At 42.4% G+C, this 22254-nt stretch overlaps 1 protein-coding gene across 1 annotated transcript in view; it reads left to right on the forward strand.

The window, feature by feature from the left end:
• ASB1 (ankyrin repeat and SOCS box containing 1) overlaps positions 1–22254 on the forward strand; it is a 64380-nt gene that overhangs the window by 37844 nt on the left and 4282 nt on the right. Inside the window, exons 2-4 of the mRNA XM_040357574.1 lie at positions 2833–2974; positions 8130–8432; positions 16133–16512. Of these exons, the coding sequence (XP_040213508.1) occupies positions 2833–2974; positions 8130–8432; positions 16133–16512 (825 nt within the window). The remainder of the gene's footprint in view (positions 1–2832; positions 2975–8129; positions 8433–16132; positions 16513–22254) is intronic.

Below are 22254 nucleotides of genomic sequence, written 5' to 3' on the forward strand. Positions count from 1 at the left end.
CCCCTCTTTCTAACCACCCACCAGAGTCTACTCTGAACTCTGCTGGTGACATATGGCATGGTATCTGGCATGATCCCACAAGTTTACAACCAAACCCTGAACCGGTTGGTGACCATATTCCTGAGGAGCCCGGACATGTGCCTGGAGTTACAGAGACTGATTTGTCTGTGGGACGCCCACTGACATCTCCAGAACCTTTGACTGACTCTATCCCTCCCGGTGCTGTGCCTCTTCGTAAGTCTACCCGTCAAAGACGTCAAACGCCTCGCTGGCAAAGTGCTGAAATCTTACGGGACACATTGGAGGTCAGGGAACAGAGACAAAGGGCTCATGAAGTGCTGCGGAAATCACAGAACTGAGTTGGAGATACTACTTGCTGAACTGATCTCGCTTGCCTTGTTATGTTATGTGTTCAACGTTTTGTTCTCTTGTTATGTTTTTTTTTTTTTTTGGGGAAGGAAAGGAGGTGTGATGTTTGTGATAGATCACTGTGACTTTTACCCTCTTTCTCCTGATGCATGATGGGGGAGGAGGAGCTGTACCAGGAAGTCAGACAGTGTGTGAGGGGAACTGGAAGCAGACACATGAGGCTGAGAAGGTATTACATCTGATAAGGACAGAAGCTGTTTGGAATAAGACTCCTCCATGTAAGAATGCCATAATGTTCTGAGTAATAAACCTTGCTCTGGTTAAGTAGTACATCGGCCTGTGTGTGTAACTTGCTGAGCAGATACTGGCAGAATTGCCAGCAGCACCTGAGAGACACAGAGCGGCAAGGGGACATAACAAAGACACTACTGTGCAGAGGTTTTAGGCAGGTGTGAAAAAATTCTGTAAATTAAAGCAGATCTTCACTGCATCTGAGCACAAGAAACCAAAAATGCAATTTGATTACATTTTAATATTCAAAGCAAACTACCCCATCCATCTGACTTTATGCTTTATTTTGTTGAGGAATCCCTTGAAAAACACCCCCTAGCATTTTCGGCCATGGCCATATTGAGTAAGGGCAAATTATTCATGTAGCATTTACTTCCTGGAATCCATCTGCCATTTTGATTTTCATTCTGTTCATATACTTTCCATTTTGTTAATGGATAATTATAAACTATTAACACTTCTATTTCTGAAAGTATTCTTAACCACTTCCCGACCGCCGCATGTATATGTACGTCCACAGAATGGCACGTACAGGCAAATGGGCGTACATGCACGCCCTTGCCTTCTAGCGGGTGGGGGGTCCAATCGGGCCCCCCCGCTACATGCGGCGGTCGGGTTCCCTCGGGGAGCGATCCGGGACGACGGCGCGATCGCTCCCCAGAGCTGAAGAACGGGGAGAGCCGTATGTAAACACGGCTTCCCCGTGCTTCACTGTGGCGGTGTATCGATCGAGTGATCCCTTATATAAGGGAGACTCGATCGATGACGTCAGTCCTACAGCCACACCCCCCTACAGTTGTAAACACACACTAGGTGAACCCCAACTCCTACAGCGCCCCCTGTGGTTAACTCCCAAACTGCAACTGTCATTTTCACAATAAACAATGCAATTTAAATGCATTTTTTGCTGTGAAAAGGACAACGGTCCCAAAAATGTGTCAAAATTGTCCGAAGTGTCCGCCATAATGTCGCAGTCACGAAAAAAATCGCTGATCGCCGCCATTAGTAGTAAAAAAATTTTTTTTTATAAAAATGCAATAAAACTATCCCCTATTTTGTAAACGCTATAAATTTTGCGCAAACCAATCGATAAACGCTTATTGCGAAATTTTTTTACTAAAAATAGGTCGAAGAATACGTATCGGCCTAAACTGAGGAAAATTTTTTTTTTTATATGTTTTTGGGCGATATTTATTATAACAAAAAGTAAAAAATATTGCATTTTTTTCAAAATTGTCGCTCTATTTTTGTTTATAGCGCAAAAAATAAAAACCGCAGAGGTGATCAAATACCACCAAAAGAAAGCTCTATTTGTGGGGAAAAAAGGACGCCAATTTTGTTTGGGAGCCACGTCGCATGACCGCGCAATTGTCTGTTAAAGCGACGCAGTGCCGAATCGCAAAACCTGGCCTGGGCATTTAGCTGCCTAAAGGTCCGGGGCTTAAGTGGTTAAATTTACAACAATTTCTCACACTTGCCTAAAATGTTTTCACAGTACTGTATGTATATATGTATGCATTCCTTTCCTCCATAGGATCTACTACACACCACAGATTCCCGGATAGGGATCCCAATTGTCCTAGATGTAAAAACGCAGGTGGAGACTTTTATCCATATGTTCTGGGATTGCCCGGTTAGATCATCCTACTGGTCAGCTGAAATACTAGGTTACAGCAGTCCCTTCCAGTGGTCCCGGAATTAGCATTACTGGGGGGGGTTCACACCATGAAAAAATACTGATCTACTTCCTATTCTCCGCAAAAAAGGAGATTCTGCTAAAATGGATCTCACCATCTCCCCCATTCCTCTCCTCCTGGGAAGCAATGATTAACGCTACCCTGCCTATGTACAGAATTACATGTATGAATAGAGGATGTCAGTGGAAGTATGACAAGGTATGGGCCCCATGGACCTCTAATTTCAACATATTCGTTCGGTAAGATCGATGTACTACTGGAAATACCTTTTATTCTCCGTTTTACTGCTTAAGACCAATGTATTTGGTTTTGTTTTATGTCAGTCTGTATACCGTGTTTTACCTGATATGACAACAGTAAAGCACCTTTGATTGTAAAAAAATAAAAAAAAAATATGAATTCCTTGATGCTCCTCGTTTGAGGTGAAAAGATTGTGTTTTTACTGTCATCTATTAATCATTTGTACCTTTTGCAGGACGCAACTTGAAAGCCTGGCTGCAGGACCAGTACTGTGACCATGAGCTGGAGCAGTGTCAGGACACACTGCTACATAATGCTGCCTGTGTGGGGGATATTGATACACTGAGGACACTATTGCAAGAGGAGAGATTTCTAAGGTATGCCTGAGACAGTAGAGACAAGTAAAATGAGCTTTCTAGAAGATTTGTACACACTAGCTATGTGGTTCCCCCTGCAAGACTGTGGCTTTCTTTATTATTGGAATCTTAAGTTGAAATTTGGTTCTGTGTTAATTATGGAGTTGATCCAGAATTCAAATAAAAAATAGATCCAGATTATACCTTTTGATGCCTAATTGCATTAGTAGATTGGATTAAGACTTGTTAGAATGTAATGTAATATGTTTGGGGGTTCTAAGCAATTTTCTAACAGCTATTTTCTTTCTTTCTTATAATCCTAGAGTTACATAGCAAAAACGAATCATTTCAACTAGGATTTTATTTATACAACATAAACACTTCCTTTACGGTTTTTTTTTAATTACCTACTTTTAAACCTCACGTTATACTAGTTATTTCATAGCTGGTCAAAAATGAACACATTATCCTACATTTCACAGACACAGTCCCTCACACAGGATATCTCCATCGAAGGAGGGAGGGATGGCTGTCAGCCTGTCATCCTTTTTATACAGACACACACACGATATGTAAGGGAGGGGGTCAAATCCCTCTGCTACAAATGATTTCTCAGTTAAAGTGATTGTAAAGGATATTTTTTTTTTTTAAATAACAAACATTTCATACTTGCCTCCACTGTGCAGCTCGTTTTGAGCAGAGTGGCCCGATCCTCCTGTTCTGGGGTCAAGGATGTATAAAGGTGAAAGAACATGAGGGTTTACAACCCCTTTAAACATACAAAGACTTTCTACAAAAGCTTCTATCTTTCTCGTATACATTGCCACTTTACAGAACTTTCACCTTAATTTGATTACTTATCTCTTCCAATTTTAAACTCTCAAACATAAGTAGCAAAACTTATTTGACAAATCAGCCATACTTGGCATTATCTTTCTGTCTTAATTTAGGTAACATTGTCACATAATTTATTTTTTAAATATTTGGTTATTGATTTTCTTCAAAACGATTGTACAGGCATACATAAATGGGTGTATCTCAGGAAACAATCACAGTACAAAAACAGTAGCCCGAAAGGGCTAATTAGTAATGCTTAAATATTAAGAACCCAGATTCCTCAACAGAGGAAAACTTGAACAAAAGGTGTAGCAGGGTTAATATATGTGGACCTCACAGAGCCCAAGTACATAAAAACTTAGAGCGATATGCAGTATAGAAACATTCATTCTTCAATCACACCCATATACACACACCCATTCATAGCAGATGAGCAACCATTCAAACCTCACCTCTTCCACACCCTCCGACCAGGATAGAAAAAGCACAACCGGCACTCAGCAACCTACAGACACAGCACTCCAAACTAAGAACAGAGCCCCACTATTGTTGGGAGAGCAGAGTGTCGTTCCAGAAGGAATCAGCAATATAGAGCCAGGGTTTCCAGATCTTAGTAAACTTTTTAGGACTACTATTTTAAATAAGTTTGAAGATGGGTATAACCTTGTTTACAATAGGATACATTTGAATATCCAGAGAATTTCCAGTGCAACAGAATTAATTTCCCAGCATAAAACAATAATATGCGCACAAGAGTTCGAGTATGGGTCCTGTGTAGGAAGTCGTTCAGCACTCCAACCTCAGGAGTGCAAGGTACAGGTAAATGTAGGATGTCCTAAAAAAAAAAAGAAAATAAGTCCTTCCAATATGTTGACAAGACTTGACATGACCAAAACATATGCATGTAACCCCACATCCGTGGAGCTGCACCTGGAACAGGAAGCGGCAGAAACATACCGTATATACTCGAATATAAGCCGACCCGAATATAAGCCGAAGCACTTAATTTTACCACAAAAAAATGGGAAAACTTATTGACTCGCGTATAAGCCTAGGGTGTCCATCTGCATGCCTCACTGTGCCTCACTTTTTCCTCATTGTGTCCATGTGTATGCCTCACTGTGTCCATGCCACACTGTGCCCATGCCGCGACTGACGTTTAACATGGGAGTCTATGGAAGGGGTACCTGGCTTTGAAAAATCGGTGCTCCCCAGTTGTAGGTCCCCCAGACAACAAACTTTGCACACTTGTAGAGGAAGATTAGGATCCAGGGGACCTACGGCCGGACGGTAGCGGGTCCCCAAAGTCCGGGAGATCAGGCGCAAAAGGTGACTTAAGTATAAGCCGAGGGGGGCATTTTCAGCACAAAAAATGTGCTGAAAAACTCCGCTTAGACTCGAGTATATATACGGTAACCCATTCGAGACTGGCATGAGTATAGTGCAACTGATGTATAAATTTAAACTGTACATATTGATCGTTTGACCCAATAAAGTCCAGAAAGCAGCCCTCCGAGGCCTCCTCCCACCCCTCCTCGGACAGCCCAGAAATTTCCTTTTCTCATTTCCGATGAGCAATCTGGTGGGTTTAACCCCAGCAGACTGCAGGCGAAAATTAATAATCGTAACCAGCTTTTCAATGTCCAGATATGACAGTAACAACTCCAGAGGTGATTCAGTGAGCTCCTGGGTCAGATATGTAAATTGTGCCCGGATGGCATGACAAAATAACAGATATTTGAAAAACATCACACCACACCGTACCTTCAATTCCTCAAAGGAAATGAACGCATCGTTAACAAAACATTGTCACATTTACTACAGAGAAAACAAAATGCATTCAACATCTTCATAGAAGCAACATTTCCTCATCATTAGCTAAAACACAAAGAGCTCAACTCATACACACACATCTTACGTTACAGCAGTTTTACAATCAGTTTTACAATCTGAGTGGTCATCTCATAATTTTTTATATTCAAACAAGTCTCATTACTCTGAAATTACTACAATCCAAAAACCAATGCCTTTTCACTATTACAAACTAAGATACAACAGTCTCATTTGTATATCAGTCTTTTGCCCAATCTATCAAACAAAAACAAAATCACAAGCCGGTGTCCAATCATGGGCACCTTTGTCCAATCAACGACTCAACTATCAACCCGTCCCTGCATGCCAAAGTCCTAGGTGTAATCCTGGACTCTGAACGATCCTTACGGCCCCACATTCAATCCCTGTCCAAAGCTTGCCGTCCCAACCTCCGCAATATCTCCAAGATAAGCCCCTTCCTAACCAAAGCTTCTAATCCACTCCCTGATCATCTCTTGCCTCAACTACTGCAACTCCCTCCTCATTGGCTTACCTCTAAAATAGGCTATCCCCCCTTCAGTTCATCATGAACACTGCTGCTAGGCTCATCCACCTTACAAACCACTGAGCGTTTGCTACCCCTCTCTGCCAATCCCCCCCATTGGCCAACAAATTAATTTCAAGATACGAACAGTAATTTACAAAACCATCCACAACCTGGCCCAAAGTCCTCACAACCTGAGAATTCTGAGTTGGGAATCATCTTGGCTGGGTGCCCACTCCTAGGAAGAGTAGCCAGAGTACTAAACAGACTCCATTTATAGAAAATGTGTATTGCTTTGGACTGATTGATGCCTAAACACTTTGAGATTTGCTTTGTATCTCCTTCCAGCCTTGTGCAGATCAACTACTCGTAATCGTATGTCTTCAGAGAGATCTTTTTTGTGAGTTAGGGTGTACATTTACCTTTTCAGAGATCTTACTCATGCCAAAGGGGGATTCGACCAGCTATTAACCAAGAATTTATGCACTTTTTCCTCTAGATCTGTCAAAGTTTAATGGGCTTGCTCAAAAAAAAGACATGAGAAATTAGAATTATTTGTGTTATCAGCTTAAGTACATTGTGTTGTCTATTTACTGCAGAAAACCAGTTAATTTCAAGGGATTCACATACTTTTTCTTGCCATTGTAGCTTCATAACAACATGGGACAGGAAGCCTCTCACATCAAAAATCGTTTTTTTTTACCAAAAATATGTAGAATATGTAAATGAAGAAATTTGTTTTTTGTTTTTTAATTTTGGGGATACTTTATAGCGCAAAAAAAAACCCTGCAGAGGTGATCAAATACCATAAAAAAAAGCTCTATTTTTGGGAATGACCGCGCAATTGTCAGTTAAAGCGACACAGTGCCAAATTGTAAAAAGTGCTCTGGTTAGGAAGGGGGAAAAAATCTTCCAGGGCTGAAGTGGTTAATCTGAACATAATATCAATTACAGCAAAGCCAAAAGCTTTTGTATTTATTTGCTAGTAGCTTTTATTGCATAAAACACTCGGTGGGGCTCTTCTGAAATAAGAGCTTTTTTTCTGTATGCAATCTTCTTTGTTGTACGCTTAGCAATGCATGTGTAGCTCAGTATGCCGTGCAGGCTGGTACAAAGTAACTCTCGTGCAGCCAATCAAGATGGCTGAATACTCTGGATTCAGAAGAAGATCAAGAGAAGTGTGTTTTTTTTTTTTTACCTTTCATATTCACTTTTGTAGAAATGCATTAAAAATGTGCACAGAATTACCAAACTGCTGTAATTTCATTTCTAAATAACTTTGCAGTGCTTTGTACTAAAATAATCATAATAAATGGACAATATTTACACTTTACTTACATATGAAAGATTTTTGGCTTTATTGCCTTGATTTCATGGAAAAAATCTAGAGCAATATTGCTAAAAAGTATTTGTTACTAAAAAGAAAAAAATAATCAGAAAAGTAAAAATTGCTCTGATCCATAAGGCATATCTACAGCAGGTAAAATAGGTATTGAACCATTTTTCTAGGTACCGTAAATATATTTCTAAAGGTGCTATTGACATGGAATTTTACCACACGTCAGTAACAACCCATGTAATCCATACATACAAAATAACCAAAACAAATAAGTTCAGAAATGAATTATGTGCAATAAAATGAAATATTGAACACATGAAGAAAGGGAGGTGAAGTGTTCAATACTTATTTTACCCACTGTAGGTGCAGGAGCTGAAGTGATCATAGAAGAGTGCATCATTCCTTTTAACAAAGTGAATATAACTGGTAAAAACAGATTGCATGTTAAACAGCAAAATGTAAATAATTATACAAGATCATACTGTGACAGGAACACACTTTTAGTGAGGGAAGTACAATTCCTCCTATTTGTAACATTTTTGTTTGAATTGGTTATTTTGATGACATAGTTGCCTTTTGATGAGAAGTTTCTCCTAAAACGACTGTCTGATAAGTGTCTTATTCCCCCTTTCCTACTCCTACAGACGTATAAATGAGAAGTCAGTGTGGTGCAGCGGATGGCTCCCCTGCTCCCCTCTACGCATTGCAGCAACAGCTGGCCATGCAGATTGTGTCTCTCTCCTGATCCATCATGGGGCTGAGCTGGAGCTAGTGGATGTAAAAGGGCAAACTCCTCTGTTTGTGGCCACAGAAAATGGACACTTGGAATGTGTGCAGGTTCTTCTGAAAGCTGGAGCAGACCCTAATGGCAGCCCGCATAATCGGAGTTCACCGGTACATCATGCAGCTCGTATGGGCAGGGCTGATATATTAAAAGAGCTGATAAGGCAAGAGCCTTTAATACAAACCGTCTATGATAACTTATGACTGTCTTGTGTGATGTGGCTTGGGGGTGTTATCAAATTGGTCTATTTTAGACTTGGAAAGACATATTGGCCAAGTGTGTGTGTGTGTGTATATATATATATATATATATATATATATATATATATATATTTTTTTTTTTTTTTTTTTTTTACTGTTTTCTCAATAGAAGTTCAGTCACTTGCACCACATGTACTGCAGCTGGACAGTTTCTGAACCCATACAATATATTGTTAGGATATCACAAAAGTATAACAGTGAAATTTTTTTCTTGGCAGGAGAGCTTTTTTCTTATAAAGGAAAGTGTGGCTACCATATAGGAGCATGCAAAATATATTATACAAGCTGAATTTTGTTCTACACTTAATTGACATTTGTGCCGCAGTGAGCCCTGTATGGTAAAGTCCTTTAATACATGATTGTGGTGATTTAGATTTTTCATCCCAGAAAAGAAGTAAAATCCTTTTCTTTGAGTACATCATGGGACACAGAGTTAGGCGGATATTGATTACCTGCTGGGTTATACTTCATCCTTAGGGGAATGGACACTGGTATACAGGTCCGGACTGGAACAAAAAATAGGCCCGGACATTTTAGACTAAGCAGCCCATGGCATATTTACCAGGAGGCACGAAGAGCACGGGGGGTGGAGAATGTGGGGGGTGGAGAACACAGGGGAGCCGGAGAGCACAGGGGGTGAAGAGCATGGGGATGGAGAGCACTAGGGGGAGCTGGAGAGCACTGGGGGATCGAAGAGCTCTGAGGGGGCAGGGCCCATGGGGGGCTGGAAAGCAGAAGCAGGGGCAAAGAACACGATGGCGAAGAGCACGGAGGACGGAGAGCACAGAGGGGATCAGAGAGCACCGCCTCATAGGAAAATACCATCCTTCCTAGAAGACTCATACAGAGCTGGAGGGTTGTCTGGTGCTCCTTATCTGACGCACCTGATTCTTCAGAGTACAGACCCTTGCAGGTGGCAAGAATGCTCTTACTTGGACCATATCTAGGATCAGACCTAAATACTTTAGACTTTGAGCTGGTCTCAAAGTTGACTTTTCGGTATTTATGATCCAGCCCAGACTTTCAAATACTGCACTGTGCATGTTCTGCTCTGTTCTAGAGCCTGTAGTGAGTGATCTCCGAGCAAGAGGTCTCCCAGATACCTAAGAACCAAGATCCCCTTGGGCCCTTAAAAGACCCAGTACTGGTTCTAGGACCTTTGTGAACACCCGGGGAGCTGTAGCAAGCCCGAAGGATAGAACCACAAATTGAAAAAGATGTTCCTCTACTGCAAATCACAGGAATCTCTGATGAGGCTGAAATATAGGCAAGTGTAAATACGTGTCCTTTATATTGATGGAGGATAAAAAGTCTCCCATCTACTACTGAGCGGACAGACTCCATCCAAAAGGACTGGATCAGTAGATACTGGTTCAGGGATCTTAGGTCCAAAATGGGCCTCGTGTCCCCGTTTGGTTTTTGAACCGTTAACAGGTTTGCTCTTTCGGATACAGGAACCTGTACAATCACTCCTTGATGTACTAAATGATGTAGTGCCTGAAACAAAAAGTCTCTTTTTTGGAGGACCCGAGGGAATGCTGGATCCTAAAAACCTGAGGGGCAGCCTCCGCAAATCCAGCTTGTAACCGCGGGATATAGTCGAGGTGACCCACTTGTCCTAAATTATTGTTCTCGAAATGTCTTCAAATTGCAGCAGCCTTCCCCCCACCCGATAGAGTGGGGGCGTCTCCTCAAAAGGAGGACTTGTTGCTGGGTTTAGAAGAATTTTGAACCCATGGCTTTTTCTGGCCCTGGCCTAGCAGATTGCCCCTGGCTCTAGCGCCCTGTTGGCGGAACTGCCTTGGCGCCGAGACATTTGAGGAAGCAATCCCTGAGGTTTTAAACGAGGGGCACCTGGTGCTCATCTTCACCGGAAGTAGACTACTCTTCCCTCTGGAAATCTTTTGGATACATTTGGGGAAACCTGCCAATATCTTTTTACAAGGAAGCTCAGCTAACCAGTTCTTAAGCCACAAAAGTCTGCGCATATAAACAGACAAGAGAGCCAAACGAGAAACCTGCTGTATGGAATCCTTTAAGACGTCAACCGCAAAACACAGCGCTCAAGGAATATCTGCCTTATTTTCAGGCAGATCATCCTGGTTAGGCCGATCAGGTTGTCTGATCTGATCCTTTACGGACTGGCAGATACCAGTTGCTGAAACAGCTGGCTGAATAGCTTAACTGGCCAAAGAAAAGGAAGCTTTTAAAAATGACTCCAATTTCTTGTCAACAGGGTCTTTCAAGCCCTGTGTGTTATCTACCGGACAAGTTAAATAATTTTTTAAGGAAGAGACTGCTGCATCTATGGCTGGCATGCTCCACTTCTTAACAAACTTTTCATCCATGGGATATAAAAAGGGAAAACCTCTTAGGAGGAACAAAAATCCTGTCAGGATGTTCCCAATCTGCAATCCAGTCTGTTCCAAAAGAGGGTGTAAGGGGAAAGCCTGTGTGGCCTGAAGAGGCCTTGGGGATCCCAAAGAGGACCAGAGGGGCTCAGTTACCGCTGCAAGAGGCAACTTAAAGGCAGAATGAACGATTTTGGTAAGAGTCTGGATCAAAAGCCTCTGTGATTGCGAGGCAGATACCAACTGGATATCTTCTTGTCCAGATTGCTTGGAAGCAGCTCATCTGCCAGGCCATCCACAGAATCCTGAACTTTTAGCTCTTTCCTATCCTCAACCCATTCCTGCTCCAGACTAGGAGACTCCGGGGAGGGGAATCTGTCAAGCTTCTTGTCACCCTGCGGGATGGAGGCAGTCATGCCAGCAATCCTGTGCTCTAACCTGGCTAGGGCAGAGGACAGTTTATCCTTTGGGATAAAGGGTGAAGCAGCAGCGTTGACTGTAGGCACAGTTTCAGATAGGCGCAGCAGCTCTGATTGCCCAGAAGCCTCTGGTCTTTCAGGGGATACAACACTAGGGATACGACAAGGTTCATCAGTAACTACTGACATAGGTGTGCCCTTCCCTGTAGTGTTAGTCCCGCTCCTCTTTTTTTGAAGACATTCACTAGCCACAAAAAAGAGTACCTGGGTGTAGTATTAAAACACCTCAGATGGGAGACCCTTTAATAAGGCTCATCATGCCCCTATGCAACAATCCTGCTAAGCACTTTAAGCTTGCCAAGCAACACCTGGTGACTCACATGACCCGTGTAAGGAGAAATGAACCGCTGCAAATGCCTGGTTCAGAGCCTGCTCTGTGTCCCACAGCTGCCTTCTGGAAGCACCTCATGCTTGGTATACACATGCTTAAATAAGCTGGCTTTGCGCCGGTCCCGAGGAGTGGGCGTGGCTGTACTCGTGGATGACGCAAATCTTTGTGCGCCCAGATAAAGTTTACGGCGCCTGTGCAGCAAAGCCGCATTCGCTATGGCCGCCAAACAAACTGCTGAGCCCACCGGCACTCTTGCGCCATGGCGAACCAAGGCGAAATGGCACACCCTTGTGTGCCATCACACAGATAAAAAGCAGCCAGACACAAGCCAAAAATGTACACTTTGCAAACACCCACAGCTAGCCTAACTCCCTCGTATGGTCACTGCACACAGGTGTCCAGCCTCCAGCTAGCTTGACTGATTGTTATAATCACTGGGACACCCCACAATAAGTAAATAAAGGGGTTTTACTTACCCGTCCAGCAGCTTAGAGACTGAGACCCCAAACTTCACCCATCACAGCGGGTTCCTGTCGCTTGAGGACCTTCAAGGACTGGGTACTCTTCATGTTTAGGGTCCACTCCCTTGGACCTGTATAGCACCCTGCAGGAATGTCTTAGCACTGTAGTGTCCATGATTCCACTTCGCAGGATCCAGAGGCCGCATTACAGGCAAAACCTTGCAGGATCTTGAGCCTTCTTTGCAAGGCTCGGGTACCATTTATCTAAGCATATAAAACCTGTGTCAAATGGATCCGATCGGTCAATCCCTTGATTCATTTAAGAACCGTTTTTGGGACTAGAGACCTGGAGCTCAGAGAGCTCAAACAACCGTGCCATCCACTTTGCAGAAACTGGTAAAAAACAGAAGTACTTCCTGTTTGGGAGGGGTGTGGATTGTCACTTGCAACGCCAACTGCCACTAGATGTGGATTGTCACTTGCCACATCACTTACCACAAGATGCAGATTGTTACTTGCCAGTGGCTGTGTCTCTGGTGTCCCAGAGTGAGGGCGTGCAGTGAGAGATGATGTAATCTCTCTGCTGCCCGTGGCTGCACAGTGAAGGGAGAACTGCGGTGAGAGAGGTCATCTCTCTGCCCTCACCACCTACTGGTCATGCTGGCCCACTCACCCACCGTTTCGCTCAGTGGCCTGCCAGTGGGAGGGGGGGCAATAGCTGCTCCTATTGTGTTTAGCTGTTTAGTAGACAGAGGAGGGAGGGAGGAGTGGATTGTCATTTATTCAGAGTATATATGCCCACATGTGTAACTCTATAATCACATGGGCTGCACAGATAAGGAAGGAAGAAATGTACAGCTTAGAAAGGAACTGAAACTGGAGCATGACAAGTAGATGTGGCAACAGCTCTTCTACACAATCTTGGGCTGCAGCGGGGGCACAGACAAGGAGAGAGGGACAGGGAACCGCAGGATTTACCATTTTTTTTGCAGAATGTTTAAAGCCGTGCCCATATTGACTGAGTATAAACAGCATGTACTGACAGTGATTAATAAAGTGTGTTTAATGGACACTTTAAATTGTCATGTAGTATACACTACTGCAAAGATTTTCTGGTTTTATTGCAGAGAAGAAGGGTTGTTATTGGATTAGTTTGGTGGGTTTAGGTATGTATACTGTGTTCCTTTATAGTTTAAGAGGAGCTTCAGGCTCCTGCAGTAAACATTTAAAGACAGCAGCTACAAATACTGTAGGTGCTGGCTTTTATTAGGAGACTTCCCTTTCCAGGAATCCAGCGGTGTCTTCACCTGAGCCAATTTTTCTCCACTAAGGGAAACCGCTGCCATCTCAACTAAGTAATTTTTGGTGCATTACTAATTGACATACTTCCCAGGCATAAAAACATTGCTTTATTTTATGGTTCCAGTGGCTAAGATTGTGATAGCCACAACCGGCAAAGGCCATGGTTGTTGATCTATATTTTATACAGCGCAAATCAACCTGGATAATGCTTAAAGCGGAAGTAAACTCTGCCCTTTCTATGCTGCTTTTTAATTAGACCATTATATTCATTTCTTCTGACACATTATACAATATAATTTAGCCCCAATCGCATGTTACTTGCGGTGTTCAAGATGTTTATACATGCATTTCTCCCGGGATAAGCCAGCGCCATATTAAATGTTGTTTTCCGTGTCTGTAGTAGAAAATACCTCTGCCCATTCATGTAGCCCTTGCTATATTCTCGCACATGTGCAATCGTTTCTGAGCCAAGCCTCCTTCTAGTTTCCGAGGTTGAGGATGTAGTTTCACGGTATTGGAGCGCAGTGCCACAGGGAGCGGATATGACTGTCACAGCATACTGATCAATGGACTGATAGCACAAAGAGCGTGCCGTGAATTGCAGGAGAAATGCGCATTCGACGGTGACATCATTACAGATAACTGAAAAGGGGGAAATAAAACTAAATATAGGTGTGCCACATCCCAAAGACTATTGGAAAGAGAAAAAAAACCTGGAGTGGGACTTTAAAGGCACTACCGCAAGAATAATGATAGTAATGAAATAAATAAATAGTATTTATTGAAAGCACATAGATAAATAGTACAAAAGCATGGATACATGAGAGTTGCAATGCAGATATGGATTCTTAAAACCAACGCGTTTCGGAAAACAGGGTTTTTCTTCCTTCATCAAGGTAATAACCAAATTTCACATGTATAAGAAATGCAAGATAATAAATGGACAATTTGTACAACAATACATCTATTGACAAAGTCTATAATGTATCTGGCCCACCAAAGTGCTTGTCACTTACATCCTTATTGTTGGCAATGCAGATAAGTATCCAAAAGATTAAAAAAGAGTTTAACACCACAGCGCATGTCCCTTCATACAGTCCATCCACTATGTCAATGTTGGCGGTTAACAAACGGGAGAGGAGGGATATAAAAGACCTCACATACCTGGTTACAGGCCACACTACATGGTACAGGTCACATAGCAGAGTACATGTCATTTTTGCTCAAAAAGATGGTGTGGGCTATCTAGGTGGAGATTCTCCCGATCACAGCATGTTCCACTCCCCTCCAGCCTGTGTCTATTGTTTGTATGCACTTAGAATTACAGGGAGCTGATTGCTTCATCCATCAACATGTAATATTTTAATAGAGCAATGGCTGGTGTTGGAGCTTCAATCATCTCTTCACCATGATTGATATGGTGTCAGAATGATTGAAGTGCATAATTTCTATTATTACATTGTAATGTAAATGAAATACTTCTACCACCAGCTGTATTTATTTATTTTCAACTTATAACATCCAAGTGAAGGGTATAACACCAATATGTCATAAGAAAATGATAAAAAAAAAAGTTAACAGGATCACCCTCCTAAAAATGACTCAATTAGGTATATCCAATCACCTACTTAATGGCACACAAAGCCATGTGACTTTCAGCTGTGGTCATTTTGATTAGCTCAGCATTTATATATTAGCTGTTGTGATACTTGGGTATGATATTGTTTACTATGGTTTATACCTTTTCTACGAATGTACTTTAGGATATGTCATACAGAATTTGTTATTTTTTTTGCGTCAGACATTGTGAACTGACTGCTGTCGTCTTATTGATTATACGATGTATAGCTATGTAATCTTAAACAAGCTCTCAGGTATGTTTTCTCCTTATGTATTTTGTACTTTTCTTTTAAAAATGAAAATCAAGTCAATAAACATTAATGAAATAGAAAAATGCATGTACATGCATTTTTGGTGCTTTTGGTAGTGTTGGTTTAAGAACCAGTCTCCTCCTCCAAAAAAAAACACAGATGTATGAAAACACATCAAAAACCTGCTTTAATAATGCACCAAAAAGCATGTGAAAAGCACACACACAGGTTACTGTCAAATGCACCTGTTAATGAATTGTGAACTGATGCTATTGACACAAGCACAAAGCTTGTCAGCACAGGCCCTTACTGTACTGGTGACAACAGATTCATCAGGTAAGAAATGAGAGAAAATCTGCAATAGAGATACAAACCGCAGTAAAAAAAACTGACAAGGTACTTAGTCATTTCATACTCCAATTTATAAAGCATTTTTATTTGTCTATGTTGCTGTTGGACATTCTCCCTCTCATTCTGATGTGCGAAACCATAGTCAACAGGACAGTGATAAGAAAATTCTAATAGAACCCAGTAAAATCCCATAGGGTTTTAGCGGTAATGCTTGGCATACAAGGAAATGTGTTCTATAACGTCTTTGTAAAATACATTCTGTATCTGAGAGGTCTCTTATGAATGAATAAATGAGTGACTTGTATAGCGCTACACATGCGAACTGAATCGCCTCTAGGCGCTTTTTCCAGCCAGAGGTTATATAGGAGGTTAGATATGTGTAGAGGTAATTTTAAACATGCAAATGTAACCCTTTCTTGGCTGTATTCTTATTTACTTTTTTCTCTTCTATTTTCAGATATGGTGCAGATGTGGATGTTGATCATCAGCTGTCATGTGGTTTGGGATCTTCCCCTCGATGTCTGACATCATTATCATGCACACCACTGTATATTAGTGCAGCGTATGACAGTTTTCCTTGCTTCCGTCTCCTGCTTCAGGCTGGTGCCAACCCTGACTATAACAGCTGGAGTATGGTATGCGAAAAAAACTTTTCACGGGCGTCTCCATCTTGTCTGTTAGAGGCAGTTCTCCGGCATGGATGTGATCAACCATTTGTTCAGCTGCTTATCGACTATGGGGCAAATCTGAGTCTTCTACGCAAGGAACCTAGTGTTGAGGAAAGCTCCAGGAGAAAAGTGAACCAAGAGGCTCTGAAACTCTTCAGGGAGGCAAGATGTGAGTCATGATACGTACGTGTGTGTGTGTGTGTGTGTGTGTGTGTGTGTGTGTGTGTGTGTGTGTGTGTCACTAGCATTCTCAAAAGGTAATTTTTTTTCTTATCCTTGCAAAACCACTCAGTCTGAAATATGGACATATAAACAAGTCGAGAGAGAACCCAATGTAATTAAAGTGGTTCTAAAGCAGAGGTCTCAAACTGGTGGCCCTCCAGCTGTTGCAAAACTACAAGTCCCATGAGGCATTGCAAGGCTGACAGTTGCAAGCACAGGCAGCGGCATGATGGGACTTGTAGTTTTGCAACAGCTGGAGGGCCACCAGTTTGAGACCCCTGTTCTAAAGCCTAAAAATGTTTTACCCCAAGCATTCCTTCCATTAGGGTAAACGTTTCGGCATCAGCATCCCCCCATCTTTTACTTACCCGAGCCTTCATTCAATCCAGGGCCATGCACGTCTGCAGCTCTTCTCTCCCCTCACTTCCGGGTCTCACTGGCTTTGGAAGATGCCTGATCCTCCTTTGATGGCTGTGTGGAGGTCTATGGTAAATGCAACCTTACCTATATGCAGTGGTGTATTTGTTTTTTTTTGCTGCCCTAGGCCTGACTGAACGCTTGCACCCCCTAATTTAAATATGACCCACCCCTCCCTGTCAAGGCCACACCCCTTCCTGTTTAAGACCCACCCTATAATCCGTAAACCACGCCCCTCCTCCGCGTACCATTCAGAAAACGCAGCACGCTTCGCACATGCGAAGTAGGGAACCGGCCATAATAGCGGCGGCAGCACCTGAGAGCCAATCAAAAAATCACCTGGGGATGTCGACATCGCGGGAACCCTGGACTGGCAAGTGTCCTAATTTTGAAAGTCAGCAGCTACAGTATTTGTAGCTGCTGACTTTGTGCCCTTTCACATGGGCTATGCGATCAGGTTCACCTGTCGCATTTTCAAGCGGACCTGATCGGACACTTCATTCACTCCTATGGAGCGGTGGATGTCAGCGGTGACATGTCTGCTGACACCCACTTCTATCCGATCCGATCTTGTCCGCAATATCCAGACGAATGAAGACCCGATTTTCCATACGTCTGGCGGATCGGATGAAAATGGACAGGTGTTCCTCTTTAATGAGTTTGCATTGATTTCAGCATGCATGGAGCACTTTGCACATGCTAAAATCAATGCAAACGCATTAAACAGTCCACATTCAGGGAAAGTTCATGTACTGCAAACTTTGCAGTACATGAACTTTCACTGAATGTGAACTGTTTAATGAGTTTGTAGCATGGATCACTTTTCAATATCATGATCTGTATATTCATTTCCATATTGAGCACTATGTGATTGGCTGCTTAGCACAAGCATATTGCAATAGTAAGAAATTAATTGAAATAAATGTGAATGAAATGGGGCCCGCACAGCCAAGCGCTTTAGGAAATAATAAGGTAGCAAATGAATGAGAATCAAACAAACATACAATTTATAGGCAATTTATGGTACTACAGCGCTACTACTTCTATAGATCAAAAGAAAAACTACTAACAACAAAATAACCAAATAATACAGCTGCAGACACAAAGGTGTACAAAACCAATAGTGACAATTATAACATAGGTGTTGCGCTTATATTAACTTTGTTTCTGTGAATACAATAGTGTCAATAGATACCCGGTACACACCCTAATTAATCAGGAGGTATCAATCAATGTGCCAAATTAATGAAAGAAAACCAACAAAAATAAAAGTTCAGGAGAAAACACACTATCGTGTTCCTAAATAAAAATCAGTTAGCAGCAGAAAACTTCAGTGAGAGAAATTCCACATTAGCTTTATATGGAACGAGGGAGCTAGTCTTTTGCTGTACTTAATGCAGTATACTTCACCCCCTTAATCTTCTATTCATCCAGGGTAAAACAGCTCATGCCAGGAGAAAAAGAAACAGACATAGTGCAAAAACATATATGCAGATGTAAATAAACTTATCAATACAGCGATTGCACTCACGAAACACCAGATCAAAGAAAGCTCAGCTTCAATTCAAAAAATGGCGCTCCGTGTCTGCGATCTCTTCAAACAGACGGATCTCCCTTCGATCGCGTCACTAGGCTCCTCCCCCACGCGTTGCGTCACTCGACACGTGACTTACTCATGGGTATAGGCAGCTGCTAAAAAAATGCAGATGAGATCCAAACATAAAAATATAGCAGAAATGAGCACTGCTCATTTATGCTATAGTAATAGAAATTAATTTCACCTGCCGTCCTGGCCACTCCCCTCATGCTCCTCTCTCTCCTCCTCCCGCTATCGTCACAGACAGACCCGGGTCGGAGAGAAGATGCAGCCAGTGAACTTAAGCCCCATGAAGGAGGGTAGGCGGAGCATTATGCCGCGTACACATGATAATTTTTCAGCATGAAAGAAAACTTCAATTTTCAGCATGTCCAAAAAACAACGTTTTTCCAACTTCATCATTAAAAACTACGTTGCTTACACACCGTTGTTTAAAAAAAATGATCTAGCAAAGCGCAGTGACGTACAACACGTACAACGGCACTCTAAAGGGGAAGTTCTATTCGCCTTGGGGCTGCTTTAGCCGATTCCTTGTTAGTAAAAGACGATTTGCGCTTTTTAGTCTGTTACAGCGTGATGAATGTGCTTACTCCATTATGAATGGTAGTCTTACCAGAATGAGCGCTCCCATCTCATAACTTGCTTCTGAGCATGCGCGGGTTTAACCACTTCAATACCGGGCTTTAAAACCCACCTCCTTCCCGGGCCTATTCTGGCACTTCTTTCCTACATGTACAAATCCTCATTCTTTTGCTAGAAAATTACTCAGAACCCCCAAACATTATATATGTTTTTTTAGCAGACACCCTAGGGAATAAAATGGCGGTCATTGCAACTTTTTATCTTGCACCGTATTTGCGCAATAATTTTTTAAACGGCTTTTTTTTGTAAAAAAAATGGTTTCATAAATTAAAAAATAACAAAACAGTAACGTTAACCCAATTTTTTGGTAAAATATGAAAGATGATGTTACGCCGAGTAACTAGATACCTAACATGTCACGCTTTAAAATTGCGTACACTCATGGAATGGCGCCAAACTTCGTTACTTTAAAATCTCCATAGGCGACACTTTAAAATTTTTACAGGTTGCCAGTTTAGAGTTACAGAGTAGGTCTAGTGCTAGAATTGTTGCACACGCTCTAACGCACGCGGCGACACCTCACATGTGTGGTTTGAACGACGTTTACATACGTGGGCGGGACTTACGTGTGCGTACGCTTTTGAGCGCGAGCTACCGGGGACAGGGGCATTTTAATTTTTTTATTATTATTTTTTCTTTTTTATTTTACTTATTTCTTTATTTTTTACACTTTTTTTTACACTTTTTTTTTTTTCAATCGCTTTTATTCCTATTACAAGGAATGTAAACATCCCTTGTAATAGGAATGTGTGTGACAGGTCCTCTTTAAGGAGAGATGCGGGGTCAATAAGACCCCACATCTCTCCTGCAGGCTGGAAAGAATGAGATCGTGAAAAAAAATTCACAGATCTCATTCAAACTAGCCGCAATTGCGGTTTGTTTACTTACGGGGACCCGGGCGTGACGTCATCACATCGCGCCCGGGCCTCCGACGGTCATAGAGATGACTGGTGACCAGATCGTCACCAGTCTTCTCTATGGCAAACATCCGGCGGACGGCGATCATCTCTCCGGGCCCCCGGTGGGACGGGAGAGCCCGGAGAAGCACCGGATGGCGGCGGGAGGGGGGGGATGTCCCCTCCCGCCGCCTGTAAGAACGATCTAGCGGCGGAACCGCCGCTATGATCGTTCTTACGGTGCGCAGGATCGCCGCCGCTAAACAATGATATCTCAATGATGCCTCCGGGTGCAGGCATCATTGAGATATCCCCCCCGCAAAGCCCATCACGTCATATGACGTCCACCCAGGATAACAGGTCCCCGTTTTGGACGTCATATGACGGCGTGCGGGTGTCAAGTGGTTAAAAAGCCGTTTTAGCCCACACACGATCATTTTTTACAACCCGAAAAACAACATTTTTTAAAACGATGTTAAAAAATGCAGCATATTCGAAAAAAAATGTCGTTTTTCAGAAACTGAAAAACGATGTGCAGCCCACACACAATCATTTTAAATGACGTTTTTTAAAAACAACGTTTTTTTCATGCTGAAAAATGATCGTGTGTACGCGGCATTAGGCTACTCTCCGCCAGTCAAATTAAATGCAGCCAGTCACCGGCTGCTTATGGGGATGCCGGTTGCTCCACCCTCCTCGGCCAAGCACGCCAAAACTACTTCTGGTCATAATTTTTGCTAGTGGCGCACTACAGCAAGACAGGAGGCACTTGTATATGTAAAAAGGAGGCGGCAGAAGAAGTGCAATAGGTGACACCTATTGCACTTCTTCTGCCGCCTCCTTTTTACTTCTGGGTTTAGTCCTTGGATGATGTCTCCTTTAGTCTAGTGTTCCAAGTTCTCTTTTGGACTGCAGTACAACTCCTTCAATGTTATGGAGGTAAGAACGGAAGGTGGTAAACCACTTTCTGTCTTAGAGCAACAAAGCTGCTGCCCTGTAGATAGTCTGGCGAGTGAACATTGTCATCCTTTTACCAAAAAGCCTGAAAAAAAAACATGCATCTATCACATGAGGAATGTTAAGCTGCAACAGGTACATTTTTGGTTCTTAGTCTTAAAACAATAAGGTCTGTAGATAGACCAGCGGATGAATGTGTACCACAGTTAGGTGTAACAGCCTCAGCTGTCATTTAACATCTCAATATATGCCTATATAATGCAAGGTTCACAGGCAAACTTAGCAGCCTAAAACTTGTCTAAGTGGTCTGCAGAGCACTTGGACTGATTTGATTTATGGAATTTTTGCCAATCATAATATAAATCAATTGAAAAGAAAATTATGCAGATTCCCCCGAACCGGTCGAAATTCATTCAGTGGGTGGTCACTCAATGTTGTGTACTACCATGGAGTTAAACAACCCCCAACTTGTCATAGTTGGTGAAAGATGCACACCAGAAGTGTCTTTTCAGGGCGTTTTTCTGACCACTTTTATTTAAAACGGCAAAAGATAGATCAACAAAAGATGTCCGTTGCCTATACAGGCATTTCCACCATCATTGTAACTGGCACAACAAAAAAACTATCTGCATTGCTCACTCTTTGGCAATTCTACCATTCAGGCCTCATGTCTTGGTCCTCCTGACCATCAAACACATATCCCAGTGCTTGTGTAGAAACACTATACCTCCGTCAGCTTGTCTTTCCTTTTCCTGCTGCTCCACCATTCACTTAGACTCTGGCTTCTATCTGTCCTGGACAGCACGGTCCAGAAATGGGCCTCTCTTCTCCTTAACTCTAATCCTGGCTCTTAAAGAAATACAGCACACACACCTGCACCATTAGTGTGCCTGTTCTCTGCAAAATCTGTCCTAGACTGTCATCTTGGGTATAACCTCACCCTGCCACAGGGGTCAGCACAAGTCTGACAACTGCAGGCTGCGATTCCAAAGAAGCAAACTGAGAACTGACCACACAGTATGTGCTTCAATGCCCTGATGTGGTTTGGCAGGATCACCTGGTGTTTTCAAGCAGCGCAAGAAGGAAGCAACGCAAGAAGCATACTTTTTAATTCAAGTAAAAGGTAAAACAAACCCATACCAAAAATATAAAATGTTGGATGCACTTAAAGCTTCATGCA

Source organism: Rana temporaria, chromosome 6 (genome assembly GCF_905171775.1).
Source record: "Rana temporaria chromosome 6, aRanTem1.1, whole genome shotgun sequence".
NCBI lineage: Eukaryota > Metazoa > Chordata > Amphibia > Anura > Ranidae > Rana > Rana temporaria.